The following is a 22,063-nucleotide window of genomic DNA, read 5'->3' on the forward strand; positions in this document are numbered from 1 at the left end:
ATCATATGAGTTTGTGATGGGCGGGGATTCTCCTGAAAGCTAATGACGGAACAGTCGGCCCAAACTGCTTCAAAATACAATCAATTTTTCAAACACAATCATTCTTTTTATGAATGTCTTACTCCCTCTCTCTCCTCTGTTTCCATTTCTCTCTCTCAATCTCTCTCTCCCTCCCATCGTGACCTCCCTCTCTCTTCATCTGCTTCTCTTTCACTGAAACTGTATTGGAGCAGGTTCTTTTGTTTGCATGTTCTTGTGGAACTCTTTCATTCCTTCAGCCTCCAGTGGTATTTCAACACCTTCCTTTGATTGCAACTGCTTGAACAGCATCACAAAACACAGGAGGTCCCAATGCTAACGTAGGGTAAGAGTTTCAACAGTTAAACCATTTCCTGTAATATCAGAAACTGTAGGAGGTCTTGGGAAGCTTGTTTTTCCTCCTCCCTCTCATACACTCTCCTCCTCCCACCACTTCTTCTTCGCTCTTAAACCAAAGGTACCTCAGTCTTTCTTTTCTCCCAGGACCGGATAGTTCCAGGTCCTCAGCCCAGTCGTTCACCCCAGGAATCCTTCAGGTATTTGGGCCAGGGATTAGAGATTCTCTCCTTTAGGAGACCATGGACTGGGGGGGATAAGGAGGAGAGGAGTATTACGCTCTGCAGTATGCGACACCGTTCAGGTCACGGTCGTCTTGGTTATTTGACGCGTGAAATAGTCTTGTTTGATTTACCAAATAGTGTTATTTGACGCGTGAAATAGTCTTGTTTGATTTACCAAATAGTGTTATTTGATGTGCTCATTTTGACACAAGACCTGAACGGCCTTTCATACTGTAGTAGAGGTTTGGGGTTAAGAGCTAGCCTAAAGCCTGGGATACAGACCGTCACTTGTAAATGTTTGTCTACTAATTCATCTTGTATGGAGCCTACACATGTAGGATCTTAATTTGATCACCCTCTTGCTGGAGAACTTAAACGTTTGAAATTTCCACTTTGAAAAGTATCAACCCCTACAAAATGTCCATTTAATTATAATCTACATAATAGTTCACATTTCCTGTTGCTGTAGGATATTTTCCCTGCTGTAGCAAACTGGTCAAATTAAGATCCAACATCTGTATTTTATCCTGTTTTCTACAGCAGTATTTGTGTTATAGGAGAGATTTATGTTTGTCTGTCCTCTGTTAAATAGTATTATTATGAGAAGAGAGGAGAAGCTGTTAAAATGACTGTGTTGAAAGGGAATGTCTTTCTGTCATCTACAGTTAATCGTGAGGAAATCCTTGTTAGGGTGTGGCACTACTTGTGTACTAAAATTGTTGGTGTGAGTTCATGACAGCATGATGAGATGGCACCGAGCTGGAGGAAATTGACTGGCCGTATTTACTCTGAGTAGGAGCCAACTCAGGGTAGAGTGCACAGGAGGTTGGTGGCACCTTAATTGGGGAGGATGGCTCGTGGTAATGGCTGGAGCGGAATGAGTGTAATGGTATAAAAACAAAATATCAAACACAAGGTTTCCATGTGTTGAATGCCATTCCATTCACTCCGTTCCAGACATTATTATGAGCCGTCCTCCTGTCAGCAGCCTCCACTGGTAGAGTTTAAACACTGACACACAACCTCATACACACTGTATGTTTACTGTATAGACTCAACTTAATATAGCTTGAATATACAGTTACAGTAAGCAATTTCATAATATTGAAAAACACAACCATACTAACAGCTTTACTGTACAAAACAGATACACTACTTCAGAATACAGATGTATTATTCACTACAATACAGATACACTACTTCAGAATGCAGATGTATCATTCACTACAATACAGATGTATCATTCACTACAATACAGATGTATCATTCACTACAATACAGATGTATCATTCACTACAATACAGATGCACTACTTCAGAATGCAGATGTATTATTCACTACAATACAGATGCACTACTTCAGAATGCAGATGTATGATTCACTACAATACAGATACACTACTTCAGAATGCAGATGTATTATTCACTACAATACAGATACACTACTTCAGAATGCAGATGTATTATTCACTACAATACAGATACACTACTTCAGAATGCAGATGTATTATTCACTACAATACAGATACACTACTTCAGAATGCAGATGTATTATTCACTACAATACAGATACACTACTTCAGAATGCAGATGTATCATTCACTACAATACAGATACACTACTTCAGAATGCAGATGTATTATTCACTACAATACAGATGTATCATTCACTACAATACAGATGTATCATTCACTACAATACAGATGTATCATTCACTACAATACAGATGTATCATTCACTACAATACAGATGCACTACTTCAGAATGCAGATGTATTATTCACTACAATACAGATACACTACTTCAGAATGCAGATGTATTATTCACTACAATACAGATACACTACTTCAGAATGCAGATGTATTATTCACTACAATACAGATACACTACTTCAGAATGCAGATGTATTATTCACTACAATACAGATGCACTACTTCAGAATGCAGATGTATCATTCACTACAATACAGATACACTACTTCAGAATGCAGATGTATCATTCACTACAATACAGATGCACTACTTCATCCATGTCCAAGTACACCATTTAGATAATGTGAAAGCTTTAGTAGGTTATCCAGAGGCTTTATCTAATCAATAAGAGGAGAGATAGAGGGACATAGGGAGGGAAACAGGGGGAGTCCACTGTCTCAAGGCAACATTTACAACATTACTCCTTCTTAATGGGTTTATACAGCAGCCAGATAACATATAGCTTGCCTCAATTTCCAAGCTTACTTATAAGCCGAGTGATGAACGAGACGTGGGAGTATTAACATATAGCAGGGTTTCTTTATCCTGGTTCTGGGGCTCAACAGAGGTGCACATATTTGTTCTTGCCCATCACTAACACCACCTGATACAGCCAGTAAAATGCTTGATATTAAGTTGATTTGTTTAAACAGGTGGGTTAGTAATGACCTTATAGTAGTACAGACTAATGAGCAGTGGTGGTTCTAGGTTGTATGGCTCCCTGGGCGAACCCCACCTTCAGGCTAGCCAATGTGCACCGGTTAGTCGGACTAATTTAAGGTAGTATGTACATGAATGTATAGTTTAAGTGACTATGCATATATGATAAAAAGAGAGTAGCAGCAGCTGAAAAGAGGAGATGGGGGGGACACAATGCAAATAGTCTGGGTAGCCATTTGATGATCTGTTCAGGAGTCTTATGGCTTGGGGGTAAAAGCTGTTGAGAAGCCTTTTAGTCCTAGACTGGCGCTCCGGTTCCGCTTGCCATGCGGAAGTAGAGAGAACAGTCTATGACTGGGGTGGCTGGGGTCTTTGACAATGTTTAGGGCCTTCCACTGACACCGCCTGGTGTAGAGGTCCTGGATGGCAGGCAGCTTAGCCCTAGTGATGTACTGGGCCGTACGCACTACCCTCTGTAGTGCCTTGCGGTCAGAGGCCGAGCAGGTGCCGTACCAGGCAGTGATGCAACCAGTCAAGATGCTCTCGATGTTGCAGCTGTAGAACCTTTTGAGGATCTGAGGACCCATGTCAAATCTTTTGAGTTTCCTGAGGGGGAATAGGGTTTGTTGTGCCCTCTTCACAGCTGTCTTGGTGTGTTTGGATCATTCTAATTTGTTGGTGATGTGGACACCAAGGAACATGAAGCTCTCAACCTGCTCCACTACAGCCCTGTCGATGAGAATGGGGGCGTGCTCGGTCCTCCTTTTCCTGTAGTCCACAATCATCTCCTTAGTCTTGGTTACGTTGAGGGATAGGTTGTTATTCTGGCACCACCTGGCCAGGTCTCTGACCTCCTCCCTATAGGCGGTCTCATCGTTGTTGATGATCAGGCCTACCACTGTTACGTCGTCTACAAACTTAATGATGGTGTTGGAGTTGTGCCTGGGCATGCAGTTGTGGGTGAACAGGGAGTACAGGAGGGGACTGAGCACGCACCCCTGAGGGGCTCCAGTGTTGAGGATCAGTGTGGCAAATATGTTGCTACCTACTCTTACCACCTGGGGGTGGCCCGTCAGGAAGTCCAGGATCCAGTTGCAGAGGGAGATGTTTAATCCCAGGATCCTTAGCTTAGTGATGAGCTTTGAGGGTACTATGGTGTTGAACACTGAGCTGTAGTCAATTTAATAGATTTCTCACGTAGGTGTTCCTTTTGTCCAGGTGGGAAAGGGCAGTGTGAAGTGCAATAGAGATTGCATCATCTGTGGATCTGTTGGGTGGTATGCAAATTGGAGTGGGTCTATGGTTTCTGGGATGATGGTGTTGATGTGAGCAATTACCAGCCTTTCAATGCACTTCATGGCTACGGACATGAATGCTACGGGTCTGTAGTCATTTATGCAAGTTGCCTTAGTTTTCTTGGGCACAGGGACTATGGTGGTCTCCTTGAAACATGTTGGTATTACAGACTCAATCAGGGACATGTTGAAAATGTCAGTGAAGACACCTGCCAGTTGGTCAGCACATGCTCGGGGTACACGTCCTGGTAATTGTGAATGTTGACCTGCTTAAAGGACTTACTCACGTCGGCTACGGAGAGCGGGATCACACAGTCGTCCGGAACATCTGATGCTCTCATGCATGGCTCAGTGTTGCTTGCCTCGAAGCGAGCGTAGAAGTGATTTAGCTCGTCTGGTAGGCTCATGTCACTGCGCAGCTTGCGGCTGTGCTTCCCTTTGTAGTCTGTAATAGTTTGCAAGCCCTGCCACATAAGATGAGTATCGGAGCTGGTGTAATATGATTCAATCTTAGCCCTGTATTGGCACTTTGCCTGTTTGATGGTTCGTCTGAGGGCATGGCAGGATTTCTTATATGCTTCTTGTTAGAGTCCCGCACCTTAAAGCGGCAGCTCTACCCTTTAGCTCAGTGCTAATGTTGCCTGTAATCCATGGCTTTTGGTTGGGGTATGTACGTACGGTCACTTTGGGGATGACGTCCTCGATGCACTTATTGATAAAGCCAGTGACTGATGTGGTGTACTCGTTAATGCCATTGGAAGAATCCTGGAACATGTTCCAGTCTGTGATAGCAAAACAGTCCTATAGTTTAGCATCTGCTTCATCTGACCACTTTTTATAGACCTAGTCACTGGTGCTCCCTGCTTGATTTTTGCTTGTAAGCAGGAATCGGGGGGATAGAATTGTGGTCATATTTACCAAATGGAGGGTGAGGGAGAGCTTTGTACGTGTCTGTGTGTGGAGTACATGTGATCTAGAGTTATTTTCCCTCTGGTTGCACGTTTAACATGTTGATAGAAATGAGGTAAAAATTATTTAAGTTTTCCTGCATTAAAGTCCCCAGCCACCAGGAGTGCCGCCTCTGAGTGAGCAGTTTCCTGTTTGCTTATTTCCTTATACAGCTGACTGAGTGCAGTCTTAGTGCTGGCATCTGTCTGTGGTGGTAAATAAACAGCCACGAAAAGTATAGATGGCAAATAGTGTCTTACTGTGTCTTACAAATAGTGTGCTGTTCTATCTAGCCAGTGCAACGTATATCCCGCTAGCTGAATATCCATGTCATCATTCAGCCACGATTCCATGAATCATAAGATGATACAATTTTTTGATGTCTCGTTGGTAGGATATTGATGATCGTACCTCATCTAATTTATTGTCCAATGATTGTACGTTGGCAAGTAATATTGACGGTAGCGGAAGCTTTCCCACTCGCCTTCTGCGGATCCTTACGAGGCACCCTGCCCTGTGACCTCTGTACCTGCATTTCTTTCTCTTGCCAATAACGGGGATGTTGACCTTGTCGGGTGTTCGAAGAATGTCCTCTGAGTCCTGCTTGTTGACGAAAAAAAAATCTTTGTCTAATCCGAGGTGAGTGATCGCTGTCCTGATATCCAGAAGCTATTTTCTGCATTAAGATACGGTGACAGAACATTATGAACAAAATAAGTTACAAATAACGCAAAAAAAAACCACATAGCGCAATTGGTTAGGTGCTCGTAAAACTGCTGCCATTTACTCTGTGCCATTTTTTTAGATGAGGGACAATGGTCGCTACTGTTTCTCTACATGCTTGAGTTAAGTCTCTTCTGGGACCCCCTTAACAACCCCAATGTGTTATTGTCTGAAGTGTTTCATTGGTTAGACCAGATAATAGGGAACTGGCTCACATTTCAGTTCCACAATTCAAGAACCCCAGTCTAGAAAAGTACAAGGGAAGTTTTTGTGAGATCTGTGACATTTATCACCACTCAACAACACCATAAGACTGTTTGTCCACTGAGCTAAAGCCTGGGCTTCAAAGACAGATGGTCATAGGATAGTCACACACTATTGAGAGATGAGGAAAAACATAGTTTTCCACTTCCTCCTTAGTATTCTACAGCAATTGACCCCATTGTTTCACATTCACTTTTTCTTTTAAGAAAAATTATAGAATAAGAGTTGTGTAGGAGTAGCTATAGGTAAACAAACGCATGTTTTTTGTGAGAAGTTGTCATGGCAACCCGCAGGAAGTGTGGTAGGAAGAAAAAGGAGATGGAAATAAGTATGGTAGGTATAGAAACTCTGACCAGGTGCTTAATACAACATAATAATATAATGCAACACAACAACATTGGCTGTAGTGACCATAACATTGTGACAATAACAAGGAAAGCCAAAGGTTGGGCCTAAAGTAAGCTCTAAGAGATCATACAAAATATTTTCTCAGGACTCTTTTGTTGAAGATGTTAAACATTTATGTTGATCTGATGCGTATGGGGAAGTGAATCCAGATGCAGAACTGGAAGTATTTGTAAAATGATTTATGCAAATTGTTGATGTGCAAGAAATCAACTGTGAGAACTGTAGAGCCCCCTGAATTGATGATGCATTGACAAATTGTATGGTTCAAAGATGTGATTCTAAAGAGCTGCTCAGGTTATTGGTTGACATACTGTCAATTGAGAAATGTTGTGACTAAGCTTAACAAAAATAATAAATTATATTACCAAACCAAGATAAATGACATAAAACACAATGGAAAAATACTTTGGAGTACCTCAACTGATAACATGTGCTGAAAACCCAATTAATCTCCATTGTTCATTGAAGTTGATGGGTCATTTACAACAAAACCTTTTGGTGTTGCCAATCATTTCAATGACTCTCACTAGTGAAGTGGAAAACCTCAGAAGGGAAATGACAACACTGAACAGGGAACTGTCATATTTTTGTATAAAATATCTAATAATGAAATAGAAGGGTTATTGTTTTGAATTTGGTCAAGTTAGTGTGGGAGAGGTGGAAAAACTACTGTTATCCATCACTAATGGTAAACCACCAGGTGAAGACAATCTTGATGGGAAACTATTGAGAATGGTAGCAGACTGGATTGTCACCACTATTTGCTATATCTTTAACCAAAGCCTAAAGGAGTGCGTGTCCACAGGTGTGGAAGGAAGCTACCTGAATTCCATTTCCTAAAAATAGTAAAACACCCTTTGCTGGCTCTAACAGCCGCCCAATCAGTTTGCTGCCTGTTCTTAGTAAACTGATGGAGAGAATTGTGTTTAACCAAATACAATGCTGTTTTTCCAGAGTTAACTACTGATTTTCATTATGTATATAGAGAAGGGCACTCAACTTGTACTGCACTGACTTAGGGGACAGGTGATTGGTTAAAATAGATTGATTATAATATAATAGTTGGAGCCGTAGTGTTAGATTTCAATGCAGCTTATCATGTTATTGATCATAAATTGGTATTGAAGAAACTCACTTGCTTTGGCTTTACATCACCTGCCATCACATTGTTGGAGAGTTATTTATCCAATAGAACCCAATGAAAACTTTTCTAACATCAGACATGTACAATGTGGTGTCCCTCTGGGCAGTTGCCTTGGGCCATCACTTTTCTCTATTTTTACCAATGAATTGCCACTGGTCTTACACAAAGCTAGAATGACTGTATATGGATGATTATACACTCTATATGTTAGCACCCAAAGCCAGGGAGCTCACTGAAAGTCTAAATAAGGAGTTAGTCAATATCAGAATGAGTGATTAATAATAAACTGTACTAGTTGTTAAGGCTCTGGTCTCATCTTGATTACTGTCCGGTAATATGGTCAAGTTCAGAAAAGACCTAGCAAAGCTATAGCTGGTTCAAAGCATAACAGCACGCCTTACCCTTAACTGCACACATACCTAACATCAACAAGATGCATTCCAGTCTTTCCTGGTTAAGGGGTGGATGAGAGATGAACTGCTTCTTAGTTTTTATTAGATTTTATTATTTTTTGTTCCTTAAATTAATCATCTAATCTCTGCTCAGGCAGTAGCAGTCATCCAGTGAGGCCATCTAAAGTTATGTGGTCCCAGTACAGTACTGTCTTTACTAATACTATTTAGCTACCCTGCCTATGTAGAGTGCCTTCCGAGAGTATTCAGTCCACTTTACCTTTTCCACATTTTGTTATGTTACAGCCTTATTCTAAAATGTATAAAATCGTTTTTTTCTCATCAATCTACACATAATACTCCATCATGACAAAGCAAAAACAGTTTTTTAATGTCACATTTACATAAGTATTCAGACCCTTTACTCAGTACTTTGTTGAAGCATCTTTGGCAGCGATTACAGCATTGAGTCTTCTTGGGTATGACGCTACAAGCTTGGCACACCTGTATTTGGAGTTTCTCCCATTTTTCTCTGCAGATCCTCTCAAGCTCTGTCAAGTTGGATGGGGAGCGTCACTGCACAGCTATTTTCAGGTCTCTCCAGAGATGTTCGATCGGGTTGAAGTCTGGGCTCTGGCTGGGCCACTCAAGGACATTGAGACTTGTCCTGAAGCCACTCCTGCATTGTCTTGGCTGTGTGCTTAGGGTCATTGTTCTGTTGGAAGGTGAACCTTTGCCCCAGTCTGAGGTCCTGAGCGCTCTTCAGCAGGTTTTCATTAAGGATCTCTGTACTTTTCTCCGTTCATCTTTCCCTCAATCCTGACTATTCTCCCAGTCCCTGCAGCTGAAAAACATCCCCACAGCATGATTCTGCCAACACCATGATTCACCATACGGATGGTGCCAGGTTTCCTCCAGACATGACGCTTGGCATTCAGGCCAAAGAGTTCAATCTTGGTTTCATAAGACCAGAGAATCTTGTTTCTCATGGTCTGATAGTCTTTAGGTGCCTTTTGGCAAACCCCAAGTTGGCTGTCATGTGCCTTTTGCTGAGGGGCTTCCGTCTGGCAACTATACCATAAAGGCCAGATTGGTGGAGTGCTGCAGAGATGGTTGTCCTTCTGAAAGTTTCTCCCATCTCCACAGAGGAACTCTGTGAGCTCCCTGACCAAGGTCCTTCTCCCTCGATTGCTCAGTTTGGCCTGGCGGCGAGTTCTAGGAGGAGTCTTGGTGTTTCTACACCTGCATTGCTTGCTGTTTGGGGTTTTAGGCTGGGTTTCTGTACAGCACTTTGAGATATCAGCTGATGTACGAAGGGCTATATAAATACTTTTGATTTGTTTCCAAACTTCTTCAATTTAAAAATGATGGGGGCCACTGTTCTTAGGGACCTTCAATGCTGCAGAACATTTTTGGTACCCTTCCGCAGATCTGTGTCTCAACAAGCCATGAATTCCTTCGAATTCATGGCTTGGTTTTTGCTCTGACATGCAATATCAACTGTGGGTCCTTATATAGACAGGTGTGTGCCTTTCCAAATAATGTCCAAACAATTGAATTACCACAGGTGGACTCTAATCAAGTTGTAGAAACATCTCAAGAATGATCAATGGAAACAAGATGCACCTGAGCTCAATTTCGAGTCTCATAGCAAAGGGTCTGAATACCTATTTTTTTTTATTTTGAATAAATTTGCATGAATGTTTTCGCTTTGTCATTATGGTGTATTGTGCGTAGATTGCTGAGGAATAACACTGTAAAGTAACAAAATGTTGAGAAAGGGGTCTGAATAGTTTCTGAAGGCATTATATGCTACAGAGCTGTCTGACATCAATAATTTTACTCGTTTGTCAAAGTACATAAGGTATACTTTTTCACAAACTGTCTCTGTCCCTGTCGTACATTCCTCATTGATGTGGTCTGTGTGCATCAAATCTAATTTAGCAGGCTTAAAAGAGTATCCTTCCAGAGATCCATATACAATGACGATGCCATAACAATGAGAGTATTTTCCCCAAAGGCAGTAAGGCAGGTGAAAGGTTTAGGTCCAAAATAAGCCCATAGAAACGCACTTGGTTCATCTCTTCCTCTCTGATCTGTCTTTGAGCTAAAATAAAAACTGGCGCAATGGATTATGATCATTGCAGTTAATTACCACATTTCTGCACTGTATTTCTTTGAATATTTGCTTAATAAAAACTCCCTTCAGCCCAGCATCCCACATGATTCTTAACTTGATTTCTCTCGTTAATTATTTAATTTCTCTCTAGAGAAATGACGTGTTCGGCTCACAAAAAAAAGAAGAACTAAATTGAACCAACTTCAGTCAATTAGTTGTTTAATAACTAATTATTAGTTATTAAAAAATAAAATATGTTGGTTAATCACTCAGCCAACCTACAGGACATGCCACCAGGGGTCTCTTCACAGTCCCAAAGTCCAACATGAATTCACGGCAATGCACAGTATTATACAGAGCCATAATCGATCCATCTCCAATTACTAAAGCAAAAAGCTAAATACCTTTTTAAAAACAGATTAAAAAACATATGGAACGGCAGGGACTGTATGTGGACACGCACACAAACACATGCACACACAGACGCACTCTAACACACACAACATTTTTTAGTTGCATTGTTCGTATTATGCTTTAGTTGTTTGTATATCATTGTATTTTAAATTTGCATCACTGTCCTTGTCAAACCAATACATTTTTCCAACAACTTTAGCATCCCGCCGACTTTATCATCCCTCCAACTTTGTTTCACCTTTTCTCTATGTCTGAAAGGTGTAGCCGGTATCAAAGCCTTTTATTTCCGTGAACTGGCCTAGTCATGATTGTGGTAAAGTTCTGCATATGGCTTAGTATGAAATGTAGCCGTAATGCTGAGGCGGCATTGGCATGCACTACACTCTTAATAACCTCTTGAGACTAGGGGGCAGTATTTTGATGTTTGGATGAAAAACGTACCCAAATGAAACTGCGTATTTGTCAGGCCCAGAAGCTAGAATATGCATATAATTGGCAGATAAAACACTCTAAAGTTTCCAAAACAGTCAAAATATTGTCTGTGAGTATAACAGAACTGATATTGCAGGCGAAAACCTGAGGAAAATCCAACTAGGAAGTGCTGTTATTTTGAAACCTCTCTGTTCCATTGCATGCCTTCCCTCCATTTAAAGGGATATCAACCAGATTCCTTTGCCTATGGCTTCCACATGATGTGAACAATCTTTAGACATAGTTTCAGGCTTTCTTTCTGAAAAATGAGAGAGAATGATCACATTGCGTCAGTGCATAGCTGGGTGTCCCCAGAGTTTTGCATGCACCAACAGCTTGGAGCAGACCTTTTCTCTCTCTCTCTCTCTCTCTCCTATTGAAAAAGCTAAAGTCCGATGGAAATATTATCGATTATTTATTGTAAAAACAACCTGAGGATTGATTATAAAAAAACGTTTGACATGTTTCTACGAACTTTACGGATACTATTTGGAATTTTCGTCTGCCCGTCGTGACCTGCACGAGCCTGTGGATTACTGAACAAAACGCGCCAACCAAATGGAGGTTTTTGGCTATAAAAAATAATCTTTATAGAACAAAACTAACATTTATTGTGTAACTGGGAGTCTCGTGAGTGCAAACATCCGAAGATCATCAGATGATCTTAAGCGATTAATTTGATTGGTCACGAAAGTCAGAAAAGCAATCTACTTTGCTGTTTAATGTTTTGTCTGCTGAGAGAGCTGTCCTAACATAAACGCTTGGATAGCTTTCGCTGTAAAGGTTTTTTGAAATCTTACACGCCAGGTGGATTAACAAGCTAAGCTGTGTTTTGGTATATTGCACTTGTGATTTCATGAAAATTAAATTTGGCGCTCTGCAAATCAGCGGATATTGACAAATGATCCCGCTAAAGGGATGGGTGTGCCAAGATTTTTAAGGTCTTGATGGTTGCTAGGCAGTGGTCATTACTACTATCTTCCTTTCTGAACTTTGCGAGGCATGTCACTTCATCCATCTTCGCAAAGCCCACCACCATATGCACTGTTTCTTAATAACCACAACTGGATGGATCCATAAAGAATTACTTTGGGAATGAATATCACTGAATGACCAAAATATCTGAATAAAAGTAGGCTAATTCAATTGAAGGCATCAAATTGTTGCTTACTGAAACTCCCAAAGTCATCCAATTGTTATAATACATTTTATTGAAGCAATAGCCTGCTGCGTGTGGTCAACTTCAGTGCCGTTTCGGGCTGCTCTGAGACGAGTGGGGACTGGTCTTAATAATTCAATTAATGTCAAATGTATTTTCTTTTCACTGAGGCTCCGTTTGGATATTGGTTATAGGCCACAGCTAGGTTGTGGAAATGTTAGCTACGTTGAGGTGAGTGCTGCTCATGATCATCTTGTCAAGTTGGCTCATTTATTGCCCATGATCAGAACATTTTGCCAACATGCGAATGTAGCGTAACAAATAGATTAGTTTCCTCTTCAGTCGCTTAGTAGCCTAGACCTACTACTGACCCAAAACCTTTGACTTGTCTTCATCAATGTGATTTTGTTTCACTGAATCTCTGTGTGTATATTTGGTTAATTCTCTGGCTGGGCAAATAAGTGAAGGTGGTATAGCTTATCTATTTGTTTTCTCATCTATCTGATCTTTAATTACTTGTTACTTTTATTCCTTATTCTTATCTGTATTTTTTTAAACTGTATTGTTGGTTAGGGGCTCGTAAGTAAGCATTTCACTGTAAGGTTGTATTCGGCGCATGTGACTAATACTATTTGATTTGACTATCACTGATCAGAACCATTTGTCATGCAATAATGTAGCCTAAATTAAGTGCATGATTTTGCTCGATCACGTATAGACAACTCCAAAACCTGCAGAGGTTGAAAAAGGGATGAAATGTGGATTTTAGACAGTGGTTCCACATGTTCCTGTGATGGGAAAATATTATTTGTATTTTATTCCGTTATATTCCATTATATTCTTAGCCTACCATAACATATATAGTTGTTGACAGTGGTCAGGGTAAGTGTGTTTAACAAACAAAATACCTTTTGATTTCATGTTGCCTATAGGCTCAAAATAAATACTTTTTATTAGTCTTATAATGTTTCATAGGACTTCTTAAAAACATTGTCAGATTTCTTTTATTTACTTTTTACCCCTTTTCTCCCCGATTTCGTGGTATCCAATTGGTAGTTACAGTATTTTCTCATCTCTGCAACTCTCGTACAGACTCTTGAGAGGCGAAGGTCGAGAGCCGTGCGTCCTCCGAAACAGTACCCAACCAAGCCGCACTGCTTCTTGACACAATGCCCACTTAACCAGGAGTCACTAGTGCGCAAAGGGATAAGGACATCCCTGCCAGTCAAACCCTCCCCTAACCCAGACGACGGCGGGCCAATTGTACGCCACCCCATGGGTCTCCCGGTCTCAGCCAGCTGCGACAGAGCCTGGTCTCAAACCCAGAATCTCTAGTGGCACAGCTAGCACTGCGATGCAGTGCCTTAGACCACTACACCACTCAGGAGGCCCAGACAGATTTATTTTCAGGCAACATACCATGAAGTCTTTCTGTAGGGTATCAGTGTGTCAGTGTTTTTTTTACTATTCATGTTTTTGTTTTATTGTGGACCCCCAGGAAGAGTAGCTGATACTTCTGCAAAAGCTAATGGGGATACAAATAAATAAACACAACCAACAGTTTCCCTCATTGCAGGTGGAGATCAGTCGAGATGGAGAAAGGTTATCCCGGGGATGGTACTTCTGCCCCTCACCCAGAACCTCCCATGAACTATGGGGGGATAGCCACAGGCCAGGGCCCCCAGCCAGGCTTGTACCCCCAGCCCCCAGGCGGATACCCTGCCTCCCCTGGTCCTCCACAACCAGGGTTCCAGCCTGGTCCCTACCAGGGAGGTGAGTGTCTACTGGTTCATATTGTACTTTAGAAGGCTGGATTTACTGTATATTCTGCATGTGAGAACCAAGCATTTTCACATGAGTTTTTGCAACAAAAAATACCTCTAGCTTAGAATGTTTGTTTCTATATTTTTTTCTTCTTCGCCATTATCAACTACATCTTAAAGACGACAGGACACACAACAAACTCTTTTAAAATACACATTTGGGTCTATGGAGATGAATTGAACGTTCTCTGCCCCTTGTGGCAACTACTGTAGATATGATACAATCAGCCCAAGCCAAGTAAGAACACACAACAACAACAGCTTGGTTGGTGGTTGTCTGTATGTCTGTCTGTTCTGCTCTTTGGCTACACTGTAGATATGATACAATCAGCCCAAGCCAAGTAAGAACACACAACAACAACAACAAACAGCTTGATTGGCTGTTGTCTGTCTGTCTGTCTGTCCTGCTCTTTGGCTACACTGTAGATATGATACAATCAGCCCAAGCCAAGTAAGAACACACAACAACAACAAACAGCTTGATTGGCGGTTGTCTGTATGTCTGTCTGTCCTGCTCTTTGGCTACACTGGTGGAGAATGGAGGCATTGGAAAGTACCCTATTTCTTCAGTTCTCCCAAACCATTCAAGCACTTATAAAGTATGAACATACTGTTTAAAAAGTTCTCAGTGTTCTTTCCCCTCCTTTGAATCATATTGATTGTGTTTTGGATTACAGCACAGAAAACACTTACATCCTTCAAGTACTATTTTGTAACACCACTTTGGAAACACTCCCCTTCAATGTCAATAATGTGTGGTGCCAGATATGTGTGGAAAAACAGGCAAACACCTACGCACACAATAAACCCTGACCATTATATTTAGCTATGCACATTCTAGTCATTTATCACAGTGCATGCTCTTATCCAGACATATGTAAACAAGCTCTTATCAAGGGAAGAACATGGGGTGGAACCCATTGGAACTGGGAATGGGGTGGAACCCATTGGAACTGGGAATGGGGTGGAACCCATTGGAACTGGAAATGGGGTGGAACCCATTGGAACTGGAAATGGGGTGGAACCCATTGGAACTGGAAATGGGGTGGAACCCATTGGAACTGGAAATGGGGTGGAACCCATTGGAACTGGAAATGGGGTGGAACCCATTGGAACTGGAAATGAATTTCACTGGGGGTGAATTTTGTTGATGATATGGTGCAACTATCTGGATCAGTTTGCCCCCAGACCCCCCTTTGTGGGTTAACCCAGTTAAAATGATAGTTCAGCAATGTTACATATTTAGATTTTTTTTTTCCTTACCTTGAAAGGAGTCTGAGCGAGCAACCTTCAACAACACACTGCTTTCGAGGTCAGAAAACTATCTACATAAAGGCAAACCGCTATGTAAAACTGTAAAACTCCCTTTAATCAAGTCCATTTCCACCACTAGGTACAATCTTATTCCACAGTACGTGGTGGTATAGTAACAACATGTTCATTGCATTGTGACCACATTGTGATTGGGATCTTACTCTCCTATTCAAGGTCCCCAAGCAGGTGTGTACACACCTCCACCACAGTACACCTCTGGACCAGGTGGACCGGTGCCAGTCGGTGAGTTGATACTTCCACTTCCACCACACACACAGAGTGATGTACAGCTAACCTTGTGGGGACACAAAATTCAGTCCCATTTAAAAATCGTATTTTCCCTAACCCCTAACCTTATCCCTAACCTTAACTCTAACCCCTAACCCTAACCTTAACCCCAAAACCTAACCTTAACCCCAAACGTAACCCTAGCTCTTAACCCTGACCCTGAAACTAACCCTAGCGCCTAACCCTAAACCTAATTCTTACCCAAACACTAATTCTAACATTAACACTAAACCCCCTAGAAATATCATTTGACCTTGAGGGGACTAACAAAATGTCCCCAGTTGGTCACATTTTGGTTTGTTTACTATACTTGTGGGGACTACACACACACACATAATCAAGGGTTAATTGGGGTCAATGCAAGCTAAATAAGGAACTTACTCAAAGAGTAACCCAAATGCCTGACATGACTTGTGACCTCAGCTTGTGACCTGAGTAGAATTATTGCCCTGGAATTGACCCAAACTGCCCCCTCCAACAATAGCTGTACATAGTTCAGACTGAAACAGTATTGTTTTGTCCGGTTTCCCGCCACAGCGCATTCATATGAAAATGTGAACATATTCAGTCTCTCTGTGTGGGCAGTCTGAGCAGTGCCTGCTTGTACAGGAAGGTCCTGGACAGGAGAGGTGGGCGGGAACAGGAACTCATGGAAAGAATTAAACAGCATTTTCCGGAATGAGAAATTAAAGGGAAATACTGGAAAAAAAACTCCCAGAATATCAATGAACTGTATCCAAAGCTGCTCTGAGAAACCAGGGGATATGAAGTTACATAATGTCTCAGTCAGAGCTACTCTGAGAAACCAGGGGATATGAAGTTACATAATGTCTCAGTCAGAGCTACTCTGAGAAACCAGGGGATATGAAGTTACATAATGTCTCAGTCAGAGCTACTCTGAGAAACCAGGGGATATGAAGTTACATAATGTCTCAGTCAGAGCTACTCTGAGAAACCAGGGGATATGAAGTTACATAATGTCTCAGTCAGAGCTACTCTGAGAAACCAGGGGATATGAAGTTACATAATGTCTCAGTCAGAGCTACTCTGAGAAACCAGGGGATATGAAGTTACATAATGTCTCAGTCAGAGCTACTCTGAGAAACCAGGGGATATGAAGTTACATAATGTCTCAGTCAGAGCTACTCTGAGAAACCAGGGGATATGAAGTTACATAATGTCTCAGTCAGAGCTACTCTGAGAAACCAGGGGATATGAAGTTACATAATGTCTCAGTCAGAGCTACTCTGAGAAACCAGGGGATATGAAGTTACATAATGTCTCAGTCAGAGCTACTCCAGGAGACCAGGGGATATGAAGTTATATAATGTCTCAGTCAGCTACTCTGGGAAACCAGGGGATATGAAGTTACATAATGTCTCAGTCAGAGCTACTCTGGGAAACCAGGGGATATGAAGTTACAGAATGTCTCAGTCAGCTACTCTGGGAAACCAGGGGATATGAAGTTACATAATGTCTCAGTCAGCTACTCTGAGAAACCAGGGGATATGATGTTATAGAATGTCTCAGTCAGAGCTACTCCAGGAAACCAGGGGATATGAAGTTACATAATGTCTCAGTCAGCTACTCTGGGAAACCAGGGGATATGAAGTTACATAATGTCTGTCAGAGCTACTCCAGGAAACCAGGGGATATGAAGTTACATAATGTCTGTCAGAGCTACTCTGAGAAACCAGGGGATATGAAGTTACAGAATGTCTCAGTCAGCTACTCTGGGAAACCAGGGGATATGAAGTTACATAATGTCTCAGTCAGCTACTCTGGGAAACCAGGGGATATGAAGTTACAGAATGTCTCAGTCAGAGCAACTCTGAGAAACCAGGGGATATGACGTTACAGAATCTCTGTCAGAGCTACTCTGAGAAACCAGGGGATATGAAGTTACAGAATCTCTCAGTCAGAGCTACTCTGAGAAACCAGGGGATATGAAGTTATATAATGTCTCAGTCAGAGCTACTCCAGGAAACGAGGGGATATGAAGTTACATAATGTCTCAGTCAGAGCTACTCTGAGAAACCAGGGGATATGAAGTTACAGAATGTCTCAGTCAGAGCTACTCTGAGAAACCAGGGGATATGATGTTATATAATGTCTCAGTCAGCTACTCTGGGAAACCAGGGGATATGAAGTTACATAATGTCTCAGTCAGAGCTACTCTGAGAAACCAGGGGATATGAAGTTACAGAATGTCTCAGTCAGAGCTACTCTGAGAAACCAGGGGATATGATGTTATATAATGTCTCAGTCAGAGCTACTCTGGGAAACCAGGGGATATGAAGTTACATAATGTCTCAGTCAGAGCTACTCTGAGAAACCAGGGGATATGAAGTTACAGAATGTCTCAGTCAGAGCTACTCTGAGAAACCAGGGGATATGAAGTTACAGAATGCAAAGTTCAGAAAGCAGCATCTGTGCATCCATTCATAAGATAGCCAGTTAATGTTTCCATACATGTTTTGGACGAGGCTTTTCTTCTCTGACTTGTATCCCAAATGGAACCCTATTCCCTTTATAGGGCCTATGGGCCCTGGTCAAAACTAGTGCTCTATATAGGGTACAGAGTGCCATTTGAGAGAGACTCTCTCACCCATTTGGGTTTTGACCCTTCTCTAACACTGATGTTATTGTGCTGTGCCAGAGAGGTGCCAGCCAATCATGATTGATTTGATTTGGAGGCACTCTAAAATGTGTAGCAGACTGGTGGGAATGAATGGTCTCTGATCCTGGATCAGCTTTCCTTCCTCAGCTCTCAGGCAGACTCGACTAGCATTGGTCCCAGATGTGCAATCTACAACGCCATTGCTGTAATTGTCACAATGAGCACAAACAGGTCTGCGACCAGGTTAATATTCTACAGTAAACTGGTTCAAAGGAAATAACCTTATCTGCTGTGGATAACTGTTTAGCAGAACAAAACGATGCCTGAGTAAATATTTAGTCTTTAGAAAGGGAAGGTTATTTGATTCTCTTTGGGCTACTATTCCGGAAGTGCAATTCAACTGTGTTTGTGCACGTGCACTTGCGCATGTGTGTAGAACGTTTCTAAAGCGCAGTTGTACTCAGCAGACCACCAGGTGTCAGCATTGACTTTCACATATTTATTTCTGTCTTTCTAGATAAGGGAAATTGAAGTTGTATTCATGATCCACTAAACAGTTCCTTTTACATTACTCTCTTCAATTACACTCCAATCTGTGCCACATCGGTGCCCCTTATAAAGTTGTGAAGAAGGATGGATGGAAAGTGAGAGAGACAAATGACATGGGAAGAGGCAAGAAAAGAAAGATGGACAGAAGAAAAACATAAAAGATTGGGAAATGTTAGGAAAAATAATCATGAAAAAAATGGAACTTGATGGGGAACTTGGTTACCTTGACTCTCCTTAGTGACCCATGTAATAATGTCTCCTAACATTGTCTCTCTCCTCAGTGACCCATGTAATAATGTCTCCTAACATTGTCTCTCTTTCTCCTCACTGACCCATGTAATAATGTCTCCTAACATTCTCTCTCCTCAGTGACCCATGTAATAATGTCTCCTAACATTCTCTCTCTTTCTCCTCACTGGCCCATGTAATAATGTCTCCTAACCTTGTCTCTCTCTGTGACCCATTTAATAATGTCTCCTAACATTGTCTCTCCTCAGTGACCCATGTAATAATGTATCCTAACTTTCTCTCTCCTCAGTGATCCATGTAATAATGTCTCCTAACCTTGTCTCTCTCTCTTTCTCCTGTGACAAATGCAATAATGTCTCATAACCTTGTGTCTCTCTCTCTCCTCAGTGACCCATGTAATAATGTCTCCTAACTTTCTCTCTCCTCAGTGATCCATGTAATTATGTCTCCTAACCTTGTGTGTCTCTCTCTCTCTTTCTCCTGTGACAAATGCAATAATGTCTCCTAACCTTGTCTCTCTCTCTCTTTCTCCTCAGTGACAAATGCAATAATGTCTCCTAACCTTGTCTCTCTCTCTCTCTCTCTCTCTCTCTCTCTCTCTCTCTCTCTCTCTCTCTCTCTCTCCTCAGTGACCCTTGTAATAATGTCTCCTAAACTTGTGTGTGTCTCTCTCTCTCCTTAGTGACCCAGGTAATAATGACTCCTAGCCTGATGGAGGTCGGAGGTTCGACCATGTGTCCCCACTGCCAGCAGCACGTGGTCACCAAGACAGAGACCAACTCTGGCCTGCTCACCTGGCTTATCTGTGGTGGCCTCTTCATTGTTGGGTGAGAGAAATCATTCTGTAATGCTATGCTGTGTATATGACCGACTGGGGTAGGAAACCCGTGCACCACACAAGTGTTAGCCCTCTCAACTAAAGCCTATAGGCATACCTTGAATTAGTGAATTATGGAATAGGGTACCATTTTGACAGAGAGAATTCATTAACTCCACTGTTTACCCTCTAGGTGCTGGCCATGCTGCGCCATCCCTTTCTGTGTAGACTCATGTAAAGACGTGAATCACAGCTGTCCCAACTGCAACAAAATCGTCTACGTCTACAAACGCATTTGATATTCATTTGACCTGACTGTACTACCTTTATCTGAAGGACTGGGACATGGCACTTCAATCAAATCAACGTTTCTGTAAATGTATGAGGTAGGGCATGTGAGGTTGGAAAATGTTTTACAACGAAGAAACAAAAACTCATTCTTATTGGACAAGTCCAGATAGTCCCTCTCTTTTTCAGTCCATTTTCTTCCATTTGGTGCCTAATGAATACAACCCAGGGGTAGCCAAAAGGGTTATGTCTATCCTATATAGTCCCTGAGCAGGTGGTGAGCTTCCCTCAGCTCCACAAAATACTACATAATATATGCCATTTAGCAGATGCTTTTATCCATTTTTGTATGGGTTGTCCTAGCGGAAATTCAAACCCACAAGTGCCAAGCTCCATCAGGTCCCTGGCCAGACTTGACCCTTGTAGTGACTACCAAAGAGAATCCTGATACCAAAGACTGGTAGTAGCTGCGCTATAGCTGTTTCACTGTAGTTCTGTACTCGTCTGAAGTCCATGAAAGTAAAGGAACTTCTAAACCACTCTACTTATTGTAATATTGATACATTGAGATGTATATATCACCATCACTTCTTATTGTAACATTGTCACATTGAGATGTATATATCACCATCACTTCTTATTGTAATATTGTTACATTGAGATGTATATATCACCATCACTTCTTATTGTAATATTGTTACATTGAGATGTATATATCACCATCACTTCTTATTGTAATATTGATACATTGAGATGTATATATCACCATCACTTCTTATTGTAACATTGTCACATTGAGATGTATATATCACCATCACTTCTTATTGTAATATTGTTACATTGAGATGTATATATCACCATCACTTCTTATTGTAATATTGTTACATTGAGATGTATATATCACCATCACTTCTTATTGTAATATTGTTACATTGAGATGTATATATCACCATCACTTCTTATTGTAATATTGTTACATTGAGATGTATATATCACCATCACTTCTTATTGTAATATTGTTACATTGAGATGTGTATATCACCATCACTTCTTATTGATACATTGAGATGTATATATCACTTCTTATTGTAATATTGTTACATTGAGATGTATATATCACTTCTTATTGTAATATTGTTACATTGAGATGTGTATATCTCACCATCATACTTCTTATTGTAATATTGTTACATTGAGATGTTTTTGTTATTACACTCTTGCAGTCGTTCCCTCACCGATCTCGTTCTCTTTTTTCCTCTGAACGTTCTACTGCTCATTTGTCATAAAAGACCATTGTCAATAATTACAATGGATCTTATGGTTGTCTTTTCACTTCCTGTCTAGTTGCTCTGTAAAGCTCTGATTAAAGTTGTCTGTATTGAAGAGATGACTCAGCATGTTTTATTATGAACAGATAGGAAGCCTGAGCAGACTGCCAACAGTTATTTGTCATCCATAAACTGTGAATACTTCAAACCTCACTGGTTTCACAGCTACAGTGCTAGAACTTTATCTCACCAGGGTTGCGTCCCAATTATCTCTCTTTTTTCCAAAGTGTGTACTTGTTCATTTCTCTTCACGGATTTGAGAGGAAATGACTTGTTCTCTCTCTAGCCCATGGACACAACAGGAAGAAGATGTGATTATTGGAACGCTCCAATTCCTGTAAAACTCATTGTATAAATTTCCTGCAACAGTCCATCAACTTTCTGTAACTAACATTTCATCTGTCCAGACCAGTATCACAATTAAGAAATTGTCCCTGTTGG

The 22,063-nt window shown here is 41.2% G+C and overlaps 1 protein-coding gene across 1 annotated transcript; it reads left to right on the plus strand.

Moving 5' to 3' along the window:
• The first annotated feature begins 465 nt into the window (after positions 1-465).
• On the plus strand, positions 466-21,677 carry LOC139365100 (lipopolysaccharide-induced tumor necrosis factor-alpha factor homolog). The gene is made up of 5 exons (XM_071102479.1): positions 466-575; positions 13,923-14,119; positions 15,658-15,726; positions 19,872-20,016; positions 20,200-21,677. Exons 2-5 carry the CDS (start codon positions 13,939-13,941, stop codon positions 20,303-20,305), a joined length of 501 nt encoding a protein of 166 aa, XP_070958580.1. The 5' UTR covers positions 466-575; positions 13,923-13,938; the 3' UTR covers positions 20,306-21,677.
• Positions 21,678-22,063: the final 386 nt, after the last annotated feature.

Source organism: Oncorhynchus clarkii, chromosome 13 (assembly GCF_045791955.1).
Source record: "Oncorhynchus clarkii lewisi isolate Uvic-CL-2024 chromosome 13, UVic_Ocla_1.0, whole genome shotgun sequence".
Lineage (NCBI taxonomy): Eukaryota > Metazoa > Chordata > Actinopteri > Salmoniformes > Salmonidae > Oncorhynchus > Oncorhynchus clarkii.

Excerpts from the sequence above, each read along its gene's own strand:
- LOC139365100 (XM_071102479.1), top strand. The coding sequence starts at position 13,939 with ATGGAGAAAGGTTATCCCGGGGATGGTACTTCTGCCCCTCACCCAGAA. Across the intron at positions 15,727-19,871 it reads AGGTGGACCGGTGCCAGTCG|TGACCCAGGTAATAATGACT; the intron begins GTGAGTTGATAC and ends CTCTCTCCTTAG. Across the intron at positions 20,017-20,199 it reads GGTGGCCTCTTCATTGTTGG|GTGCTGGCCATGCTGCGCCA; the intron begins GTGAGAGAAATC and ends TTTACCCTCTAG.